The sequence below is a fragment of the Pongo abelii genome, chromosome X, assembly GCF_028885655.2.
Source record: "Pongo abelii isolate AG06213 chromosome X, NHGRI_mPonAbe1-v2.0_pri, whole genome shotgun sequence".
NCBI classification, from domain to species: domain Eukaryota; kingdom Metazoa; phylum Chordata; class Mammalia; order Primates; family Hominidae; genus Pongo; species Pongo abelii.
The window spans coordinates 130,755,433-130,777,877 of NC_072008.2; the positions used below are offsets into that span (position 1 = coordinate 130,755,433).

At 35.4% G+C, this 22,445-nt stretch overlaps 1 protein-coding gene across 11 annotated transcripts in view; it reads right to left on the reverse strand.

Annotated features, from left to right (window-relative positions):
- Positions 1-22,445, reverse strand: part of TENM1 (teneurin transmembrane protein 1) — an 841,958-nt gene that overhangs the window by 496,518 nt on the left and 322,995 nt on the right. For 8 of the 11 annotated variants that reach the window (XM_054545040.1, XM_054545042.1, XM_054545043.1 and 5 more), the window contains one exon: positions 1,949-2,065. The exons of the other annotated variants lie outside the window; for them this stretch is intronic. In XM_054545040.1, the coding sequence (XP_054401015.1) occupies positions 1,949-2,065 (117 nt within the window). The remainder of the gene's footprint in view (positions 1-1,948; positions 2,066-22,445) is intronic. 11 annotated transcript variants of the gene reach the window in all.

Consider the following 22,445-nt stretch of genomic DNA (forward strand, 5'->3'; position numbering starts at 1 on the left):
AAAATGGATGCTGTAATAAAAAATCTCCCAGAAAAGAAAAGCCTGGTGGCTTCACTGCTGAATTCTACCAAACATTTAAAGAAGAACTAATATGAATCCTACTCAAACTATTCCAAAAAATACAGGAGGAGACAATACCTCCAAACTCATTCTATAGGTCCAATATTACCCTGATACCAAAACCAGATAAAGATATATCAAAAAAAGAAAACTATAGGCCAATATTTCTGATGAATATTGATGCAAAAATCTTCAACAAAATAATAGCAAACTGAATTCAACAGTATATTATAAAGATCATTCATCATGACCAGAGGGATTTATCCCTGAGATGCAAGGATGGTTCACCATACACAAACCAATCAATGTGATACATCATACAAACAGAATGAAGAATAAAAGCCATGTGATCATTTCAATTGATGCTGAAAAAGCATTTGATAAAATTCAACACCCCTTCATGATAAAAACCCTGAGAACACTGGGGATAGAAGAAAGATATTCCAACATTATAAAAGTCGTATTTGGCAGATCTGCAGCTGGCATCATACTAAATGGGGAAAAACTCAAAGCCTTTCCTTTAAGATCTGGAACATGACAAATATGTCCACTGTTATTCAACATAGTATTGGAAGTCCTAGCTAGAGTAATCATATAAGAGAGTGATATAAAGGACACCCAAATTGGAAAGGATGAAGTGAAATTATCATTGTTTGCAGATGATGTAATCTTATTTGGAAAAACATAAAGACTCCACAAGAAAACTATCAGAACTGATAAACAAATTCAGTAAAGGTGCAGAATACAAAATCAACATAAAAAATCAGTAGCATTTCTATATGCCAACAGTGAACATTCCTAAATAGAAATCACAAAATAATCCCATTTACAATAGCCACACATAAAATAAAATACCTAGGAATTAATCAAAGAAGTGAAAAATCTCTATAATGAAAAACTATAAAACACTGATGAAAGAAATTGAAGAGGACACCAAAAAATGGAAAAATATTCCATGTTCATGGATAGGAGGAAGCAATATTGTTAAAATGACCATACTATCCAAAGCAATCTACAGATTTGATGCAATCCCTATTAAAATCCCAATGACATTCTTCACAGAAACCAAAAAAAATCCTAAAATTTATATAGAATGATAAAAGAGCCAGAATAGCTAAAGCTATCTAAGCAAAAAGAACAAAACTGGAGGAATAACATTACCTGACTTCAAATTATACTACAGAGCTATAGTAACCAAAACAGCATAGCATTGGCATAAAAACAGACAGATAGACAGTGGAACAGAATAGAGAACCCAGAAACAAATCCACACACTTACAGTAAACTCATTTTTGACAAAGGTGCCAGTAACATACACTAGGGAAAGGACAGGCACTTCAATAAATGGTGCTGGGAAAACTGGATATCCATATGCAGAAGAATGAAACTAGACCCCTATCTCTTGCCATATACAAAAATGAAATCAAAATGAACTAAAGACTTAAATCTAAGACCTCAGCCTATGAAACTGCTACAAGAAAACATTGGGGAAACTCTCCAGGATATTAATCTGGGCAAAAAATTTCTTAAGCAATACTCCACAAGCACAGGCAACCACAGAAAAAATGGGAAAATGGGATCACATCAAGTTAAAAAGCTTCTGTACAGTAAAGGATACAATCAACAAAGTGAAGAGACAACCCACAGAATGGGAGAAAATATCTGCAAACTACTAGTCTCCCACAGGATTAATAACCAGAATATATAAGAAGTTCAAACAACTCTATAAGAAAAAACTGAATAATCCAATCAAAACATGGGCAAAAGATTTGAATAGACATTTCCCAAACCCAGACATACAAATGGCAAGCAGGCATATGAAAAGGTGCTCAGCATCATTAATCATCAGAGAAATGCAAATTAAAACTATAGTAAGATGTGATCTCACCTGGCTGGGCGCGGTGGCTCACGCCTGTAATCCCAGCACTTTGGGAGGCCGAGGCAGGTGGATCACTTGACGTCAGGAGCTCGAGACCAGCCTGGCCAACATGGTGAAATACCGTCTCTACCAAAAAAAAAAAATACAAAAAAAAAACCACAAAAAATTAGCCAGGCATGGTGATGTGCACCTGTAATCCCAACTACTCTAGAAGCTGAGGCATAAGAATTGCTTGAACCTGGGAGGTGGAGGTTGCAGTGAGCCGAGATCATGCCACTGCACTCCAGCCTGGGCCACAGAGCGAGACCCTGTTTCAAGGGAAAAAAAAAAGATGATTTTACCCTAGCAAAAATGGCTTTTATCCAAAAGACAGACAATAACAAATGCTGGTGAGAATGTGCAAGAAAGGGAACACTTGCACACTGTTTGTGAGAATGTAAAATAGCACAACCACTATGGAGAACAGTTTGGAGGTTCTTCAAAAACCTAAAAATTGAGCTACCATATGATCCAGCAATCCCACTGATGGGTATATATTGTATAGTATATAGTAGCGGTATACCCAAAATAAAGGAAATCATTATATAGAAGAGATAGCTGCATGCCTGTGTTTGTTGCAGCAGTGTTTACAATAGGTAAAATTTTGAAGCAACCTAAGTGTCTAGCAACTGGTGAATGAATAAATAAAATGTGGTAATATACACCATGGAGTACTGTTCAGTCATAAAAAAGAATGAGATCCAGTCATTTGTGACAACATGGATGGAACTGGAGATCATTATGTTAAGTGAAATAAGCCAGTCACAGAAAGACAAGCATTGCATCTTCTCACTTATTTGTAGGATCTAAAAATCAAAATAATTGAACTCGCAGACATAGAGAGTAGATGAATGGTTATCAGAAGCCGAGAAGGGAAGTAGGGGGCTGTGGGGGGAGGTGGGGGTGGTTAATGTATACAAAAAAATAGAAAGAATGAATGAGACCTACTATATGATAGCACAACAGGGTGACTATAGTCAATAATAACTTAATTCTACATGTTAAAATAGCTTAAGAGTGTAATTGGATTGTTTGTAACTCAAAGGATAAATGCTTGAGGGGATGGATACCGCATTATCCATGATGGACTTATTTCACATTGCGTGCCTGTATCAAAAAATCTCATGTACCCTCTAAATATACACACCTACTATGTACCCACAAAAATTAAAAATACTAATTGTGCAAGAAATAATAGTTCATATCAATCAAAAACAGTCATTCAGTTCTGTGTAAAGACATAGACACAAATTATATACCAAAAGTTACATTCTACATTCATTCTTTCAAAAGTACTTGTTGAACACCTGCTAAGTCCTAGAAACTATTCTAGAGCCTTTAAGGACTTCAGTGAACAAAACACACAAGGATCCTAGTCCTCACAGAACTTACAATTCATGTAGATGGAAACAGACAATAAACAATAAGCATAGTATATAAGTAAATTATATAGAGGTTCATACATGCTATGGAAATAAAGACAAGGTAGAGCAGGGTAAAGGTATTAAGAGTTCAGGGATTATGGTGCAAATTGCAGTAGTGTGTAGAATGGGTCAAAGTAGACCTCACTGAGAAGGAGACATTTAAGCAAAAGCTTGATGGAGGTGTGAGAGTGAAAACATGCAATACTTGGAGGAAGAAGATTCCAAGTAGAGGAGTCAGCCACAGTGAAGTACCTAAGGCAGAAGTGTGCCTCAAGTATTTTTTTTTTTTTTTTTTTTTTTTTGGAGATTGACAAAGATGTCAGTATCAATGCTGCAGAGTTAAGAAAAAATGTAGAAGGAGGTGAGGTAACAAGGAGCTAGATCATGCTAGATCATGGAGGGTATTTTAGGTCACTTTAAATATTCTACTCTGAGTGAAATGAGAAGCCACTTGCAATATTTTTAGCAGAGTTGACTCATATATTTTGTTTACTCTTTTATTATTTTTAAATAATTGACTTTATAATTGCATGTTTATGGGGTAGTATGATGTTTCAATACATGCATATTTTGTATGATGATCAAATCAGGATAGTTGGCATGTTCATAATCTCAAATCTTTATCTTTTTTTGTGGTGATAACTTGCAAGATCCTCTATTCTAGTTATCTTGAAATATGCAATACATTTTTCTTAACCAGTTATGCTCCCCCTACTGTGCAAGAGGACACCAGAATTTATGTTTCCTATTTACTTGTAACTTTGTACCCACTGACCATCTTCTCCCTTTTCCCCCTTCCTCCTCCCCTGTTTGGTCTTTGGTAACCACTATTCTACTTTCTACTTCTATGATACCAATCTGAAAGAAAAGGATGCTAACCTGTAATACGAAAATATTTTAAAAAGATCACTCTGAGAAGCATAGAGACCTGTTACAAGGCTGTATGATTTAACCCAGATGAGAGATGATGGTGGCTTGGACAAGGGTGGTAGCAGTGGAGCTGGAGGTAGAGTGAACAGAGTTTGCTAATACAGTGGATGTAAGGTACTGCAAGGAAGAGAGCTTTCAGGATGACTCCAATGTTTTTGACTTGAGCAAGTGGTAGGATGGAGCTTCTGTCAACTGAAATGAGAAGTCTGCAAGTTTTGGGTAGGAGGGAAAGATCAGGAGTTTAGTTTTGGGCAAGTTGAGTTTAAGATATCTATTAAACATCCAAATGAAATTACCAAATAAGTAATTGAAAATGGATGTCAGAAGAGAAGTCTTGGCTGAGAAATAAATTTGAGAGTCATTAGTGTATTAGATGGTTTAAGCCTCACGACTATAAGAGGTCACTGAGTGGGTATAAATGGTGAAGACTTGAAGACAAACGCTGAGCACTGGTGTACACCAAATTAAAAGGTTAGAGAGTCAGGCCTGTAATCCCAGCACTTTGGGAGGCTGAGGCAGGCGAATCACGATGTCAGGAAATCGAGACCATCCTGGCCACCATGGTGAAACCCCATCTCTACTAAAAATACAAAAATTAGCTGGGTGTGGTAGTGCGTGCCTGTAATCCCAGCTACTCGGGAGGCTGAGGCAGAAGAATCGCTTGAACCCAGGAGATGGAGGTTGCAGTGAGCTGAGATCGTGCCACTGCACTCCAGCCTGGCAACAGAGCGAGACTCTGTCTCAAAAAAAAAAAAAAAAAAAAAAAGATTAGAAGGAAAAGAATCAGCAAATAAGACAGAGGAGTGACCACTGAGATAAGAAAACTGAGAGATCATGATATCCTGTAAGCCAGGTGAAAACAGTGTAGAGAACTCAGAATTTCTTCATGGAATGGGATATGACCTTAGTTTTATACTAATTTTGTTTTGGTCCATGTTTAGCACTAGTAATCTGGGATTATAAAACATGTGGTATAAGGAAAATTCTTGGATTATTTCACAAGGCTACAGATTTTCTCATGGTAAAATGGATTAAACAATTACACAGTATTTTTGTGCAGGCTACACAATCTCTCCAACTTCAGAAGAATTATTTCAGCAAATATAAACTTGGAAGGAACAATGAAAATACGGGACAATTTTTTACCAGTAAACTAATTTTTCACTTACAAACATAAAAATAAATGAAAATTATTTAAGCAGAAATTTCCAATTGAAAACAAAACGTCAAAAGTATAAACTCTGGTGAATAAGGAAACTCTATTTAAAATCAACCATTTAGCATAATAGTCATTTGTTCAGGGAAACACAATGATGTGTACACTGCTGAAATTGTTAAGTGAAAAATACATGTTTTTGATTTCAAAGGAAAATAGCATGGTATATATTAATATGAAAAGTTTGAAATGTGCAGCTGTGTTCTTGTTTTACAGCTGCTAATTTTGGCAAACAATTTTGAAACATAAAACTGCTTGTCCACTAGATAACAATATTTCCGTGCCTTGCTTCCTCTGTAAGACAGAAACTTGATCTCCAAACATAGTTCTTTCAAGTAAACGAGAAAGTATATCCCCTCTATACATGGGGCTGTAATTTCATGAGGACAATCAATATGAGCAGGTGACATAATAGTAATGTAAAGAGCAAAATATTATTTGCAGTATAATAGATTTGTTTCCTACTTTATTTTCAGAAGGAATATACACATACAAAGCTACGTTAAAGAAATTTTAAATTTCTATTTATGTTAAATTTAAAATTTAAAACATTGGAAGGAGCCCTTTAAGCAGCAAGTATTGGCTATTTTAAAAAGTGGCCAAGAAAGCAGGTGAATTGGATTCATTAATCTATGACATCATTTTCCTTTTATTTTGAAAAATTATGTTAAATTAAAAAATTTAATAGCACATTATCAAAGTACAAATGGGACAAAAGAGCATGCAGGAAAAAAAATCTCCCTCCAATCCCTGTCCCACAGCCACTTACTTCCTCTCCACAAATGCAATCAAAATTATTCATTTATTGTGAATATTTTCAGAGAAATTCTATGATAATGTAAGCATGCAAGCATATAGCTTCATTAAAAATCACACACAAAGTGTAGTACACTGGACATCATCATTTTCAAACTTCAGGTTGTGACCTATTAGTTAGTTATAAAATGAATTTACTGGATCACAATTAACATTACATAGATATGAAATGGAATAGAATAGAAGAGAAAATGTCAGAGCATGTTGTTTCATAGTAAGGGTAGATATCGTCTTATGAAATTTTTGTTTTTGTTTTTTATTTATGGATTCATTGTGAACTGGGTTAGAATGTAAAATATATTTCTTCAACTGGGTCATAGACAAGAAAATCCACTACTATAGACAACGATTCAAACCCTGTGGCTTTTGTTTAATGATGCATCTTGAAGACTGTTCCACTTGAATAAATACAGAGTTGTCTCATTTTGTTTGTGCTAGATTTATTTAAAAAATTTCAGACACCCATAAAAGGGTATAAAGAACAATATTATAATCACCATGTACCCCATTACTGAGCTTAATAAAATATCATAAATAAATACATATACAAATAGTGTCAATGGAGTTAAAACCCCCTGTGCAATTCTGCTTGAGCCACCCAACTTTTCTTCCTACTTATATGTCTTACTCTCTTTAAGGCTGCAGAGTATTCCACTGCATAAATTATTCAAATTATTATACCATAAATTATTCAAGTGGCTTCCTATTGATAAACATCTTGATTGATATCACTGATTTTTTGATATTTCAAACAGTGCTAAGTGAATATCTTCATACATACCACTGCATGCTCATTCAATATCTGTAGGATAAATTTCAAGAAGAGAAATTGCTGGATCAAAGAAGATAATTTGTTTTTGCTAGATATTGTCAAATATTTTTTCATATCAACTGTATCTATTTATACTTCCATAACCAACATTTCATACACATTTTCCAAAAATGTATGTTATAAAATTTTAATTATTGCCAATATTATAGGTGATAAATGATAAAATTTAGTTCAGTTTTAATATGCATTTCTCTTAGGAGTGAGTTTAAACATTGTTTTTTCATATGTCCAAGAACCATTCTCATTTCCTTTACTATGGCATATATCAATTTTTTTCTATTACGTTATTTGGATTTTTTTCTTATTGATTATAAGCACTCTTTATATAGGAGGAAATTGACTATTTGTCTCTGTATGCTACACATATTTTAATATACATATATATACATATGTATATAGACAGCAGTTTTATTTATGGCTTCTAGTTTTTTGGGCTATATCTAGAAAAGGTTTTCCTACTTTAAGGTTGGAAGAAATTCTCCCATATTGCTTTATAGTACTTATTTTCACATTTAATTTTGGGTCACCTAGAATTTATTCTGGTGTAGGGAGTGAGCTACGGAGGGAAGCAACTTTATTGTTGTCTGGATGGCTACATAATTGTCTCAACACTTTTCATAAACAATTTACGCCTTCCAGACTTATTTGAAAGGTCATCTTTATCATATACTGTACTCCTATTTGTATTTGGAACCATTTCCAGTCTTCTTCCATCCTAACACTTTGTTTATTCATATAATAGCACCCCGCTAATTTATTTACAATGAACTTAAATATATTTTAATATCCGGCAAATCTATCATCATTATATTACATTTTTCCCCATATATTTTCAAAGTATTCTTACGTTTGTTTTTCCCAGTTGAATATTAGAGCCAGTATGTTAGGCTTTTTATAAGACCAATTGATATTTTGTTATTGAAGCCAAGTTAAAATGATAGATTAAGGGGAATTTTTATGGTTCTGAGACTTATTTAAGAAAAAAGTATGGCTTTCTACTTATTTATGTTCTTTTCTATATTCCTCAATAGCATTATAATTTGTGTGTGTGTGTTGTACTTTTTGCTTGTTTATTCTCAGGCATTTTGATTGCTGTTGTTGCTACTGTAATCATTTATTCAACTATATTTTCTAAGTAAGTATTGTTTGTATGGAAGGAAACTATTAATTTGGTGTGCTAATTTTATACCCAACTAGCTTACTAAATTCTCTTATTTCTTGTATTAGTTTCATGTTTGGTCTTAGATTTTTTTTTTAGATATACAATTATATAACCTAAAAATAATAAAACTGTACCTCATTTTTCTAATTTTATTCCTCTTCTCTTTTCTAATGTTGACAGTTGCTACCTTCATAAGTTTCAAGTAGTTAATTAGAGTGGATATCCTTGTTTTGTTCTTGTCTCTAATAGAAATCCTTCTAGAGCCAGGTGTAGTGGCTCACACCTGTAATCCCAGCACTTTGGGAGGCCAAGGTGGGAGAATGGCTTGAGCTCAGGAGTTCACTAGCCTAGTCAACAAAGGGGACATCCATTCTCTACAATTTTTTTTTTTTTAAACAGCCATGGCATGGTGGCATACACCTTTAGCCTCAGCTACTCCAGAGCCTAAAGTGGGAGGATCACTTGAGCTTAGGAGGTCAAAGCTGCAGTGAGCCATGATCTCATGACCGTACTCCAACCTGGGAAACTGAGTGAGACTGTCTCAAAAAAAAAACCCTTCTAGTGCTTCCTCACTTCAAATAAAACTGGATTTTGTGATTTTACATGATCTCATTCTAAGAAATTATATATATATATACATTTGTATGTATGTCTATCAAAAATTGATGCATGACAGACAGTATAATATCATGGGTAAATGCAAGGATTGAACTGCCTGGTGTAAATACTGACTTTACCACTTACTAGCCAAATCATTTTACTTATCCTTATTGTGCCTGTGCCTCAGTTTTCTCATTGTAAATGGGAATATCATTTGTACCTCAGTTACGGAGTGGTTATGAGTATTAAACTCAATATTTGTAAAATACTTAGAGCAATGTTTGGCACAGAATAAACACTACATGTTTGTTAAATAAAATGTTGGTTTTTATCAAAACCCTTTTGAAAATCTCTGCCGTTTTTAAATTTGGTTTATCTATATTGATGTACTCATATGGTATGTTAGAGTAACAGAGTTTTTAATATTGAATAATCCTTGCATTCTTAGTATGAACTGCACTTACTTGTAGTGTATTATTATTCTGTTATATTGCTGGACCTTGTGGGCTAGTATTTTATTTAAGAATTTTGCTTCGGTATTCAGAAGTAAAATTGATTTGAAGATTTATTTCGTACTTTCTTTATCACTTTTAGATATCAATTTTTTTTGCTTCCAAAAAAATCTTTAAAAGATTTGGAAGCTTTCATTTAATTATGCTGTTAAAACATTTAAGTAGCATTGAAATAATGTGTTCCTTAAAGATGTAGCAAATTTTGCCTGTGACACTGCCTAATTATGCTACTTCTTTTGGTTTAAGTAGTTCTTTGGAAGTTTTATTTCTATTTTACAAATCAGATTTCTTCCTCTACTGAGAAAATTTTCTCTCCCTTCTGAGACCAGCTTTAGTCATTTGTATTTTTTCTATGAGATTATCCATTCCAACATGGTTTTCAAGGGTACCTTAAAAGAGGTGCACAAATTAGTCTCTTATGAATCGTTCAATATCCTCTGTCTCTTTAGTTATTTCGACATACTCACGTCTTATTTTCTCTTCTTTTCCTGATTGTGCTATTTTATTGCTTATGCCTATAAGAATTGGTTCTCGAATGTATTAGTTAGTTCTGAGATTTTATCATAGTTTCCTTCAAAAATCATTCCAGTTCAAACAAAAATTTAAAGTCATTATAAAAATTGTTAAATTCCAGAACCAATAAAGGACATCCAGTTAAAAAATTATAATTATTTATTTTGAAACAGGTGATCATACAGAGTAAAAAAAAATCCAAATTATACAATATAGCATTCAGAGAAAGAATATTTGCTCAATTAATGCACTGCAGATCTTCAGATTTCCATTTTCCTCCACAGAGGTGACCATGTTACCCATTCATAGAGACAAAGTATAAATTGGAGTGGCGGTTGATTTTCATTTGTAATTTTTTGGCTGCAGTTGGTAAGTAAGGATATTCTGCTCTTTTAACTTTCAATCCCTGACTTGAAAGAGGTTAATCATTTTCTATTGGTTCCTAACAGTGCTTATTTTTCCAAAACAAAATAAACTCTCTCTAGAATATAAGTTGTGACTTCTGAAAGTCACTGGTACCTCAAAGCTTGGCCCACATACTCATTCAAGGAATTTAAGATAATTTGGGGGTATTTGGAGGTAGTCATGGACTACTTTATAATCTAATGAAGGACATGGATCCTTGCCAGAGGACTGCATGTCTATCAGCATGCATTCAATATTACATGCAATTTGAGGCATTCACAGACTCTCTGAAACCCATTCATGGAACTTCTTGGAACTGATTTATTTATAGGTTTATTAGTACAGCTGACGCTTGAGCAGTGCAGGGGTTAGGAGATGCCGACTACCACACAGTCAGAAATCCACGCATAATTTTTGACTCCCCAAAAACATAACTACTAGTGGTCTGCTGTTGAGTGGAAGACTTGCCAATAACAAACAATTGATTAACACATATTTCGTATGTTACATGTATTATATACTTAATTCTTACAATAAAGTAAGCTAGAAAAAAGAAAATGTTATCAAGAAAATCATAAGGAAGATAAAATATATTTACTATTCATTAAGTGGAAGTGAATCATCATAAAGGTCTTCATCTTCATCTTCATGTTGAGTATGCTGAGGAGAAAGAGGAGGAACTGATCTTGCTGTCTCAGGGGTGGCCAAGGCAGAAGAAAATGTATGTATAAGTGGACCCCTGTGCAGTTCAAAACTTTGTTGTTCAAGGGCCAACTGTATGTTCATGCTTCACACATTTAGTGAGTTTTTACCTTGGGCCAAAATTTCTTTACATACATCTGTGATCAGCTTGTTTTATTTGAATCTAGTTGGGGGATACTTACAATTAAAGCCCAGTGTGATGCAGCTATGAGGAGGCTAGTTCAGAGAACCACAGGACTATAGAGGAGGAACAATCTCATCCAGAGGTCTGAGGGTGGGGATCCAGAGTCAAACTGGAGAACTGATAGTACAGTTTTGGATATTTGTCCCCTCCAAATCTCATGTTAAAATGTGATCCCCAGTGTTGGAGGTGGTGCCTATAGGGAGGTATTTGGGTTATGAGAGTGGATCTCTCATGAATGGCTTGGTGCCCTCCCGGTGGTCATGAGTTCACAGGAGATCTAGTTATTTTAATGATCCAGGCATCCCTCTCTTACTCTCTTCTGGCATGTGACACTCTAGCTCTCCTTCCACTTTGCCATGACTAAAAGCTTCCTGAGGCCTCACGAGAAGCCAAGCAGATGCAGATGCCATGCATGTACAGCCTGAAGAACCATATGTCAAATAAACCTCTTTTCTTTGTAAATTACCCAGCCTCAGGTATCTTTATAGCAACAAAAACAGACACACAGACAAATACAATTGATTTAGAAGGGGCTAGTGTCCTAGGTGCCTAACCCTACAAGTTGTCATCCCTCATGGCCAAGGATGAGCTGCAGAGTGAAGGCTGGCTCATGGAAGACCAGAAACAACTAAACAATCTAAGCCTTTCTGTCCTCTTAAAGTGTTCCCCAAGGCTGCCGGGCTTGATTAATATTTTTATAGCTTCTGAATTTTCTTCTGGATGACATTTATTTTTTAAATGTTTTTATTGAGAAATAAAATTTTCATATTTATGGCATACATGTGATATCTTGTTACATGCATAGAATGTGCAATGATCAAATCAGTGTATTTGGGGGTATCCATCATGTTGAGTATTTATCATTTCTATGTGTTGGGAACATTTCATGTCCTCTCTTCCAGGTATTTTGAAATATACAATACATTGCTGTTAACTGTAATCATCCTACTCTGCTATTGAACATTAGAAATTTTTCCTTCTATCTAACAGTATGTTTGTAAGCATTAATAAACCTTTCTTGATCTTTCCCCATATCTCCTTCCCATCCTCTGGTATCTATCATTCTAAACTCTATCTCCATGAGATCAACTTTTAAACCTCCACATATGGGTGAGAACATATATCATTTTTTATTCTGTGTCTGGCTTATTTCACTTAGCATAATGATGTCCAGTTCCATGTTGCTGCAGATGACAGGATTTTATTCTTTTTATGGCTGAATAATATTCCATCATATATATGTACCACATTTTCTTTATCCACTCATCCACTGATGGACACTTAGGTTGATTCCACATCTTGGCTATTGGGAATAGTGCTGCAATAATCATGGGAATGCAGGTGTCCCTTTGATATACTGATTTCTTTTCCTTTGGATAAATGCCCAGTAGTGGGAATGCTGGATCCTATAGTAGTTCTACTTTTAGTTTGTTGAGAAATCTCCATATTGCTTTCAATAGTGGTTATATTAATTAACATTCCCACCAACAGTGTGTAAGAGTTCCCTTTTCTCCTCGACCTTGTCAGCATCTGCTATTTTTTGTCTTTTTAATAACAGCTGTGATAACTGGGATAAGATTATATTTCATTTTGATTTGTATTTACCTGATGATATGTGGATTTATGTCTGGGTTCTCTATTCTTTTCAATTGGTCTGTGTGTCCGTTTTTATACCAATACCATGCTGTTTTGGTTACTATGGTCTTGTAATAAATTTTGAAGTCAGGAAGTGTGATGCTTCCAGCTTTGTTCTTTTTGCTCAAACTTGCTTTGGCTACTCAGGCTTTTTTTGGTTACTTAAGAATTTTAGGATTTTTTTCTATTTCTGTGAAAAATGACAGTGGCGTTTTCATAGGGATTGCATTGAATCTGTAGATTGTGTTGGGCACTATATTAATTCTTCCTATTCATAAGCATCGGATGTCTTTCCACCTGTTTGTGTCCTCTTCAATTTCTTTCATCAGTGATTTGGTAGTTTTCTTGGTAGTGGTCTTTCAGTGCCTTCGTTCAATTTATTTTGAGGTACTTATTTTTTTGGAGCTATTGCAAATGAAATTGTTTTCTTGATTTTTCCTCAGCTAGTTCATTACTGATGTATAACAATGCTACTAATTTTTGCAAACTGATTTTGTATCCTGCAACTTTACTGAATTTATCAAATCTAAGAGTTTTTGTTGACGTCTTAAGGATTTTCTAAGTATAAGATAACATCATCTGCAAAGACAGAACATTTGACTACTTCTTTTTCAAATTAGATGCCTTTTATTTCTTTCTCTTACCTGATCTGGCTAGGACTTCCAGTACTATGATAAACAGGAGTGGTGAAACTGGGTATCTTTGTCTTCTTCCAGTTCTTAAAGAAAAGGCTTTCAGCTTTTCCCTATTCAGTATGATGTCAGCTGTGGGTCTGTCATATATATAACCTTTATTATGTTGAGGTGTGTTCCTTCTATGCCTTGTTTTTTGAGAGGTTTTTAATTTTTTATCATGAGGGGAATGTTGAATTTTATCAAATGCTTTTTCTACGTCTATTGAGATGTCCATATGGTTTTTGTCCTGCATTCTGTTGATGTGATGTATTATGTTTATTGATTTGCATATATTGAACCATCTTTGCACCTCTGGGATAAATATTGAATCGTGGTATATTATGTTTTGATGTGGTATTAGACTTGTTTTGTTGATGTTTTCTTGATGATTTTTGCATGTATATTCATCAGGGATATTGGCCTATAGCTTTTTTTTAAAATTGTGACTTTTGTGGTCTTAGTATCAGGGTAATGCTGGCCTTGTAGAATGAGTTAGGGAGAATTCCACCCTCTTCATCTTTTTGAAATAGTTTGAGGAGAATTGGTGTTAGTTCTTAGAAGGTTCGGTAAAAATTGTCATTGTCAGTGAAACCATTCTGTCCTGAACTTTTCTCTGTTGGGAAACATTTTATTACTGATTCAATCTCATTACTCGTTTTTGATCTGTTCAGGTTTTCTATATTTTCCTGATTCAATCTTGGTAGGTTGTATGTGGCCAGGAATTTATCCATTTCCTCAACGTTATCCAGTTTGTTAGTGTATAGTTGTTCATGACAGTCTCTGATGACCTTTTGCATTTCTATGATATCAGTTGTTGTTACGTCTCTTTTTTCATTTCTGGTTTTATTTATTTGGGTCTACTCTCTTTCTTTTTGGTTAATGGTTTATTGATTTTGTTTATCTGCTGAACCTACTTTTCATTTGTTGTTCCTTTGTATTACTTTTTATAGCCCATATTTCATTTAGCTCTGTTCTGATCTTTATTATTGTGTTCTTTCTACTAATTTGGGGTTTAGTATGTTCTTGCTTTTCTAATTCTTTGGGGTGCCTGATTAGGTTGTTTGACATCTTTCTACTTTTTTGATGTTTTGATGTGCGCATTTTTTTTCCATAAACTTCCTTCTTAACACTGCTTTTGTTGTGTCCCATAGTTTTGTTTTTTTTTTTTTTTTTTTTTTTTTTTTTTTTTTTTAGACAGAGTTTTGTTCTGTCACTTAGGCTGGAGTGCAATGGCTCAATCTTAGCTCACTGCAACCTCTGCCTCCCAGGTTCAAGCAATTATCCTGCCTCAGTCTCTCGTGTAGCTGGGATTACAGGCACCTGCCACCATGCCCGGCTAATTTTTGTATTTTTAGCAGAGACAGGGTTTCACCATGCTGGCCAGGCTGGCCTCAATCTCCGGACCTCAGGTGACCCGCCCACCTCGGCCTCCCAAAGTGCTGGGATTACAGGTGTGAACCACCAATCCCAGCAACCCCTTAGGTTTTGCTATATTGTGTTTTAATTTTCATTTGTGTGAAGAGATTTTTAAAATTTCCTCCTTAATTTCTTGTTTGACTCAATGGTCATTAAGGAGGATATTTAATTTCCATATATTTTTACAATTTCCAAAGTTCCTTTTGTTACTGATTTCTAGTTTAATTCCATTGCGGTATAAGAAGACACTTGATATGATTTTGATTTTAAAAAACTTGTTGAGTCGTGTTTTGTGTTCTAACATGTGGTCTATCCTGGAGAATGTTACATGTGCTGATAAGAAGAATGTGTATTCTGTAGCTGTTGGATGAAATGTTCTGTAGATGTCTGTTAGGCCTATTTGGTATAAAGGGAAGTTTAAGTCCCATGTTTCTTTGTTAATTTTCTCTCTAGATGATCTGTCTAATGTTGAGAGTGGGGTGTCTGAGTCAACTATTAATGTATGTAGTCTATCAACTATTAATCTATGTAGTCTATCTCTCTTCTTAGGTCTAATAATATTTGCTTTATACATCTGAGTGCTTTGGTATTGGCGGCATATATGTTTAGAATTGTTACACAATTCTTGCTAAAGTGATTGCTTTATCATGATATGATGACTTTTTGTCTATTTTTAGTATTTTTGACATAAATCTATTTTCTCTGATATGAGTAATGTGATGCCTCCAGCTTCATTAGGATTGCTTTGGCTACTCTGGCTCTTTTTTGGTTCCATATAAATTTTGGCATAGTTTTTTTCCTAATTCTGTGAAACATGTCATTGGTAGTTTGATAGGAACAGCATTGAATCTGTAAAATTGCTTTGGGCAGTATGGCCATTTTAACTACATTGATTCTTCCTATCCATGAGCATGGAACATTTTTCCATTTGTTTGTGTCATCTCTGATTTCTTTCAGCAGTGTTTTCTAATTCTCATTGTAGAGCTCTTTCACCTCCTTGTTTAGCTGTATTCCTGGGTTTTTAATTTAATTTTATTTTTTGTCTCACTGAATTTAATATCATTATTTTCCCAGGATTTCATAAATTATTTTTTCATTAGAATCTGTTGATAGATAATTATTGTGTTCTTTTGAAGTATCATATTTTCTTGCTTTTTAATGTTTCTTTTGTCCTTAACATTGATATTTGTGCATCAGGTATAACAGTTGCTCCTTCTAATTTTTTTTGTATTTGCTTTGGTAGGGGAGGACTTTTTCCTGAACACATACCTATATGTTGGTTGGGTAGAAAATTTTTGCTTTGCTTCTGGGTGCCGTGCCGTAGTGTCATCTCTGTGTGACTCCTTTAGCTGTAAACAACATCAGTAGTGTCTATGATGTCCTCAGTGGCTTAGTGTGCAGTTTTTAGTGAAGGCTAAAGCAAAGTTTTGCTGCAGATGGGGATGCCAGGTGGGCCTCTCCTTGAGCTGCAGTGGTGGCAGTGGCAGGTCAAGTGTGCCTGTTCTTGGGCCCATTCAAGGCAGTGCATGCTGGCACCAGTCTTAGTGGGTCCAGGCAGGTTGATCATTGGGTCTCCAGAAAGCTTGCTCAAGTGCTGGCAGTGGCAGCAGTGGACCAAGTGAGTGGGTGGGCCCTTGGGCTGCTGGCCAGCAGGTGTGGCATGGACAGTGGCAGTAGCAGTGACAAGACAACCTTCTATTTTCCAAGTGATCTGTGCTTGTGTTGGCAGTGGTTGTGGCAGGTTGGGCAGGCCAATTTCCAGGTCTGTAGGTGGTGCATGCTGATGGGTACAAGCTTTGGTGGTATCAACTGGTTGTGTTGGCCCAACTTGAGGCTTCCGGGGGGAGTGCTCAGTTGCCAACACTGGTGGACTGAGCAGGCAATCCTCACTCTCCTGGACAATGAGCTTGGACACTGGTAGTGGTGGCGCTGGGCCAGGAAGATCTGTATTAAGGGCCTCCTCTTGTGGCGCATGCAGGTGCTGACTGTGGTAGGCAGGGGTTGGGTGATCCCAGACCTCTGGTGGAATGCTTGGGTAGGGGTATCAGTGGCTGCACTGTGTCCCTGATATCAGGGAGCCACAGGTTGTTTTCAGTGGCAGCAGCAATTGTCAGGCAGGTAGGGAGTGTGCACTTTTGCCCTGGGTAGTAGCTACAGCAGGGTAGCCTGTCATTAGGGTGCTTGCAAATGCAAGAGGCTCCACTGCTGCGGGCAGTGGGGTTGCTTCCAATGGCTCATACTTTGACCCTGGTAGCAGCAGCCAGCTGCGGTGGTGGCTGTAGGCAGAGGATGTTCATTGTACTCCAGGGATGTGTAGAGGCAGAGGATGTTGAACCCCAGGGCAGGATGCTGTCTGTTGAAGACTGAGCTCTCAAAATGGTGTCATGCTGTAGCTGTTTAGGATTTGGGGGTGGGTTGGGGGTGAGACCCAATGTGACATCTCTCTCTGGAGCAATGCCGTCACATAATCTCCAGGTATATTCCCTATGTTAGTCTCAGGGCCCACATGGATCAAGGGTTCTCCATAGCTAGGACTGCAGGAGTTCACAGTGAGACTGCTGGGGTCTCTCACTTATCCTTTCGTCATATTGGGGATCTTTTCCAGGGCCCCAGCCCATTCCAGCTGAGCAGGCTGCCTTGCTTCCCTCTTTTTCCTTGCCTTAGGTATTTCCTGTCACTTCTTTGTTGAATTCTAGCATTCTCCCATAGATGATGTATTTGAAGTGTGATTACTAGCTATTTTGGTTCTTCTTTGTGGAGGAGGTAAGTACCAGATGCCTCTAGTCAGCTAGCTTCCTTTCTCTCTCTAATGACATGTAATTTTAAACAACATACAGTCGTGCATTTCTTAACGACAGGGATACAATTTGAGAAATGTGTCGTTAGGGGATTTTGTCATTGTGCAAACATCACAGATTGTACTTACACAAACCTGGATGGTATAGCCTACTACACACCTAGGCCATAGGTGTAGCCTATTGTTGCTAGGCTACAAACCTGTAAGCATGTTATTAATACGTCACCGAATATTGTAGGCAATTATAACACAATGCTAAGTATTTATGCATCTAAACATATCTAAATGTAGAAAAGGTACAGTAAAAATATGGTATTATTATATTATGGGACCATTATCATATATATGTTCTGTCATTGACCAAAACGCTCTTATACAGCACATGACTGTAGTTATATTTTTCACATTTCAAATTGGTGAAAAATATTTTAAAGTAAGTTATCTAGTACCAGTGAGGGTACACTAAAATGGCCACTATCATGCTTTACTAACGGGGGAGTATGAATCTTGATATAATTTGATAATATATATCTTGAACCTTAATGAAAATATTTTAGAACCCAGTAATTTTATTTGTAGAACTCTACTAATAATGAATAAATCAGAAAGAGACCTATCTTTGATTACAAAGATGTCTATTTTAGTATTTTTGTTCTAGTGAAATACTGGAAATGTTAATATCCAAAAACAGTGTATAGTTAATTATAATACATCTACCTAATTAATATATTTAAAATAACATTTAATTAAGACTTAGTAATGTTGGAAATTGCTCACATTTTAATTTAAGTGAAATATCAGGTTGTATGGATCCTGATAAGGACACATGATGCACGGAAAGAAAAAGGTAAGATGCTAATTCATGAGAGAATATGACTAATATTTTATTTTGGAGAGAACCTTAAGGATTTTTTCCTGTTTTTCAGTAATTTCCCAATTTTCTTTAATAATCTATTTATTTAAAAATATTACTTTTATAACAAAAAAACTACTGAAAAGATAGTCAACTTGCCTCTGAAGTAGCCAAGATGATTCCCCTTTTCTCTAAAGATATTATTTCAATTATTTCAAAAAATGATCAACTAGGATATATGAAAAAAAATTCAACTGCATGCATTCAAATTGTGAGCTATTCTGCATTCCACTTTAAATACCTACCCAAAAAATTAACTCTGACCAGCAATCTCATGAATATCTATCAAAAGTGAAAAGATGGACAGTGTAAGGTAACACGAATGACTTAACATGAGCCCATTCCCAAACCATTAAAGAACAACCAAAAGCATATCTCCTAACCACAGCAATTGAAACATCATTTTCAAACTCAGATGACAATGTTGTCATTTTATTTCTGGTGAATATAGGCTCAGCCATACTTTTTTCCTTCATTTTCTAAGCTCTTTTTAAAAACTCTGTTGATAAGAGCACTTTAACTCATTTTGGCTTCTTTCACAGTAATGTACTAAAGAAGTAAGAGAGTAAATAATATATCAAGATCAACTCCAAAGACTAACTTCTAAAATACGAATTAATTTTAATAGCTATGTTATTTGTACTGTATTTAACTTCTACATTCAAGTTTGCTTTCATGTAAATATATCCATATGTATGTATTATATATTACACATATGCATACCATACATTCACATTTATTATTTATGTGTAGATATTTATATTCTGTTTTTAAATTAAAATAAATTTTTAAGCAATTTATTTTTCAAATTGTGGAAATTATAGTACTGCTAGCAAAAACATATACATATATATATATATATATATATATATATGGAGAGAGAGAAAGAGAGAGAGAGATCCACCAGCTATAAAGTACAAATAGTTGACTTTTACCACTTAAAAATGTAAATCTTATCATATACACACACACACAATACACACACACAATGCACCTATTTAAAAAGACAAATATCACACTAGGAAAAATGCATAATATGTAGTGAAGGTTTTTTTTTTTTTACCCTTAATATAGGAAGTACTCTAGAGAACTAATAAGAAAATATAAAAATTCGTATGGGAAAGTGGGCAAAGTATGTCAACAGGAAATTGAGAGAAGAGATGGAAATGGGCCATTAACATTAAAAAGATGACCAAGCTCACCCATAAACAGAACAAAATAATAGCAAGAAGAAATACTGTATTTCATCTTGCAGATTGGGTATTAGAAATCTTTCTCATCATTGCCGGTGTTGATAAGTATATGGGAAAACAGGCACTTCTATATAGCTTTAGTAGGTAAATAAATTGGTAGGTCTTTTTTAAGGGGGAAATTCGGTAATATCTAAACAAACATTAAATGCATATATTTTCGACCCATCATTTCTACTTCTAATAAATTATACAAGAGGTGTGTAAAAGATGTGTACAAGGATATTAAGTGCAGCACTGTTTTTAATATCAAAACACTGGAAATCTAGATGTCTATCAACAAGGGACTGGCTAAAAAAAATAACACATATATAAACAGAATCCTATGCAGTCATTAAAAATGGCAAGGCGGATTTGTACTACAAATATGGGGAAATATCCAAGACAATATGAACTGGAAAAAATTATGGGACTTTTTGTAGTATGTGATCCCATTTGTACATGCGTGGAAAATTTGGAGAATTATATATAGTACATTATTAACACTGACTGTGTCTCAAGAGTGAAACCTGAAGGATGGAGAGGGAGGGGGATGTTACACTTTATTCACTTTAAACCTGTTTTTACTATTAATTTTTAAACCACTGGCCAATATTACTTTAACATAAAGATAATAGTAGCTAAAATTACCTACTGAAAAAGAAAATATGAGCTTGTTATATCTACCTTGATAATGGCTTGAAATTCAGTATCATCAAAGTGGTTTTTAATTTTGAATATCACAGTCACCACAGAAGTGTCTCACCCACACATAAAGTAATCCCAATAACTTCCACACTTCCTCTGATAGTGTAACATCTCCAAAGGAGCTGTTACAGAGTCAACTGCACTGTCTCACACACGCCTAATGGGTCCAACAGAGCCATTAGGATGTCAGTTATATGGCAGGGCTCCTGCTGAAGCTATTACCAAGTCATTGCATTGTTTCATACACTTCCTTTAACAATCAGATGGTTTCTGAGGAACTGTTATCACTGCTATGTAAGGGTCCTATATAACTTACACTACCAAGGGAAAACAAAAAAAAAGCAAAGGAAAGAAATGGAAAACAAACAAACAAATTCCCTCCATCAAATGTACATGGTCAAATATCAGAAGAAATAACTCCTCATTTGGGTATAAATATTACATGTCATTCAAGAAACCCAGGCGTTAGGCTAGCCATTTTTTTTCACAACTCCAGCTGTTTCCTTGAATGAATTTAGGGTCTGAGAACAGCATATGCATGGCTATGATGGTATGTTTATTGGTAGCACATACCGCACTACTTAGGTTCTGTGGTATGCAGTACAGAAGCAACAGGGAGCAGTACTAATGGATTTCTTGGCTGTTATGAGATTGTATCAGATATTCCCTTACCTGTAAAGTTCCTGAACAGAACATAGGGAGCTCAGCCGCCCAACAGTCAAGGAAATCAACAGGCCTTCTGAGTACTAATTAAAATCCCACCTCTCCCTTAAAGGGCTACTACAATGACAACGGGAAATACAATAGCACAAGTTAACCCGCAGCCAGGTCTGAAGTGCCTCAGTGAATTTCCTCTCACAGTCTTCTAAGTTTAGCAGAACAAGGTTGTTGCCTATTAATAAAATGTTGTATTATTTAAAATAAGACAAGTGCAAGGATTTTTACCTACTTTAAAATGATCAGAAAGTAGGCTAGGTTCTGCTAGGCTAAAGAGTTCCCTGGGATATTAGGTGTTTCAGAAGCTATGTTGCCTCTTTGTCTAATACTTGATAACAGGTACCTTACCTGATAGCATCTATCCCATAATACATGCATAATAAATTAATAGTGATAAACAACAACCACAACTGACATTTATAGAGAATTTCATTGTAACAGACACACTGTAAAGTGCTATATATCCATTTTCTCATTTAATCCTCACCACAAAAACTCCCAAGACTTTGCAGTCATCATTTGACAGATAAAGAAACTAAGACTTGGAGATCTTTAGTTACCTGTCCAAGGACATACAGCAGGTAAATGGCAGAACTAGTGCAAACACCTAGGTCTGTCTTATATCGTGGTTATTCTTAACCACTTACTATACAGAAAACATTGTTTATTTAGATTGTATTAATATTACCACTTTTACGTTACTAAATGGTTTCACATCTCTTGTGCTCTCAGAGCAAGCTACCGTATCTTTATCATGGTATTAACTAAAGTGTATTAAAATTAGTTTTCAATCCTCTCTAGTAGACCTCATTGGGTATACATATCCATTTGACACTGACAGCCCTGTGTTGGGAATTGCTTCGAGAATCAATTGGGTAGGCTTCCAGAAAGCAACATTTGTATTACTGACCTTACCCCTCACTGTAGCTGATGAGACCAGTGGTAGACAGCTGACTCAAGTTGAGAAAATTATTCTGTCTCCTTGGAATTTAGAAATGGCACTAAAAAAACATCTGGTTAATCTTAGCTTCTTTCCTGAATAGAAGAAATACGAACTAGGGTTTTATGGGGTATGGGGTTTT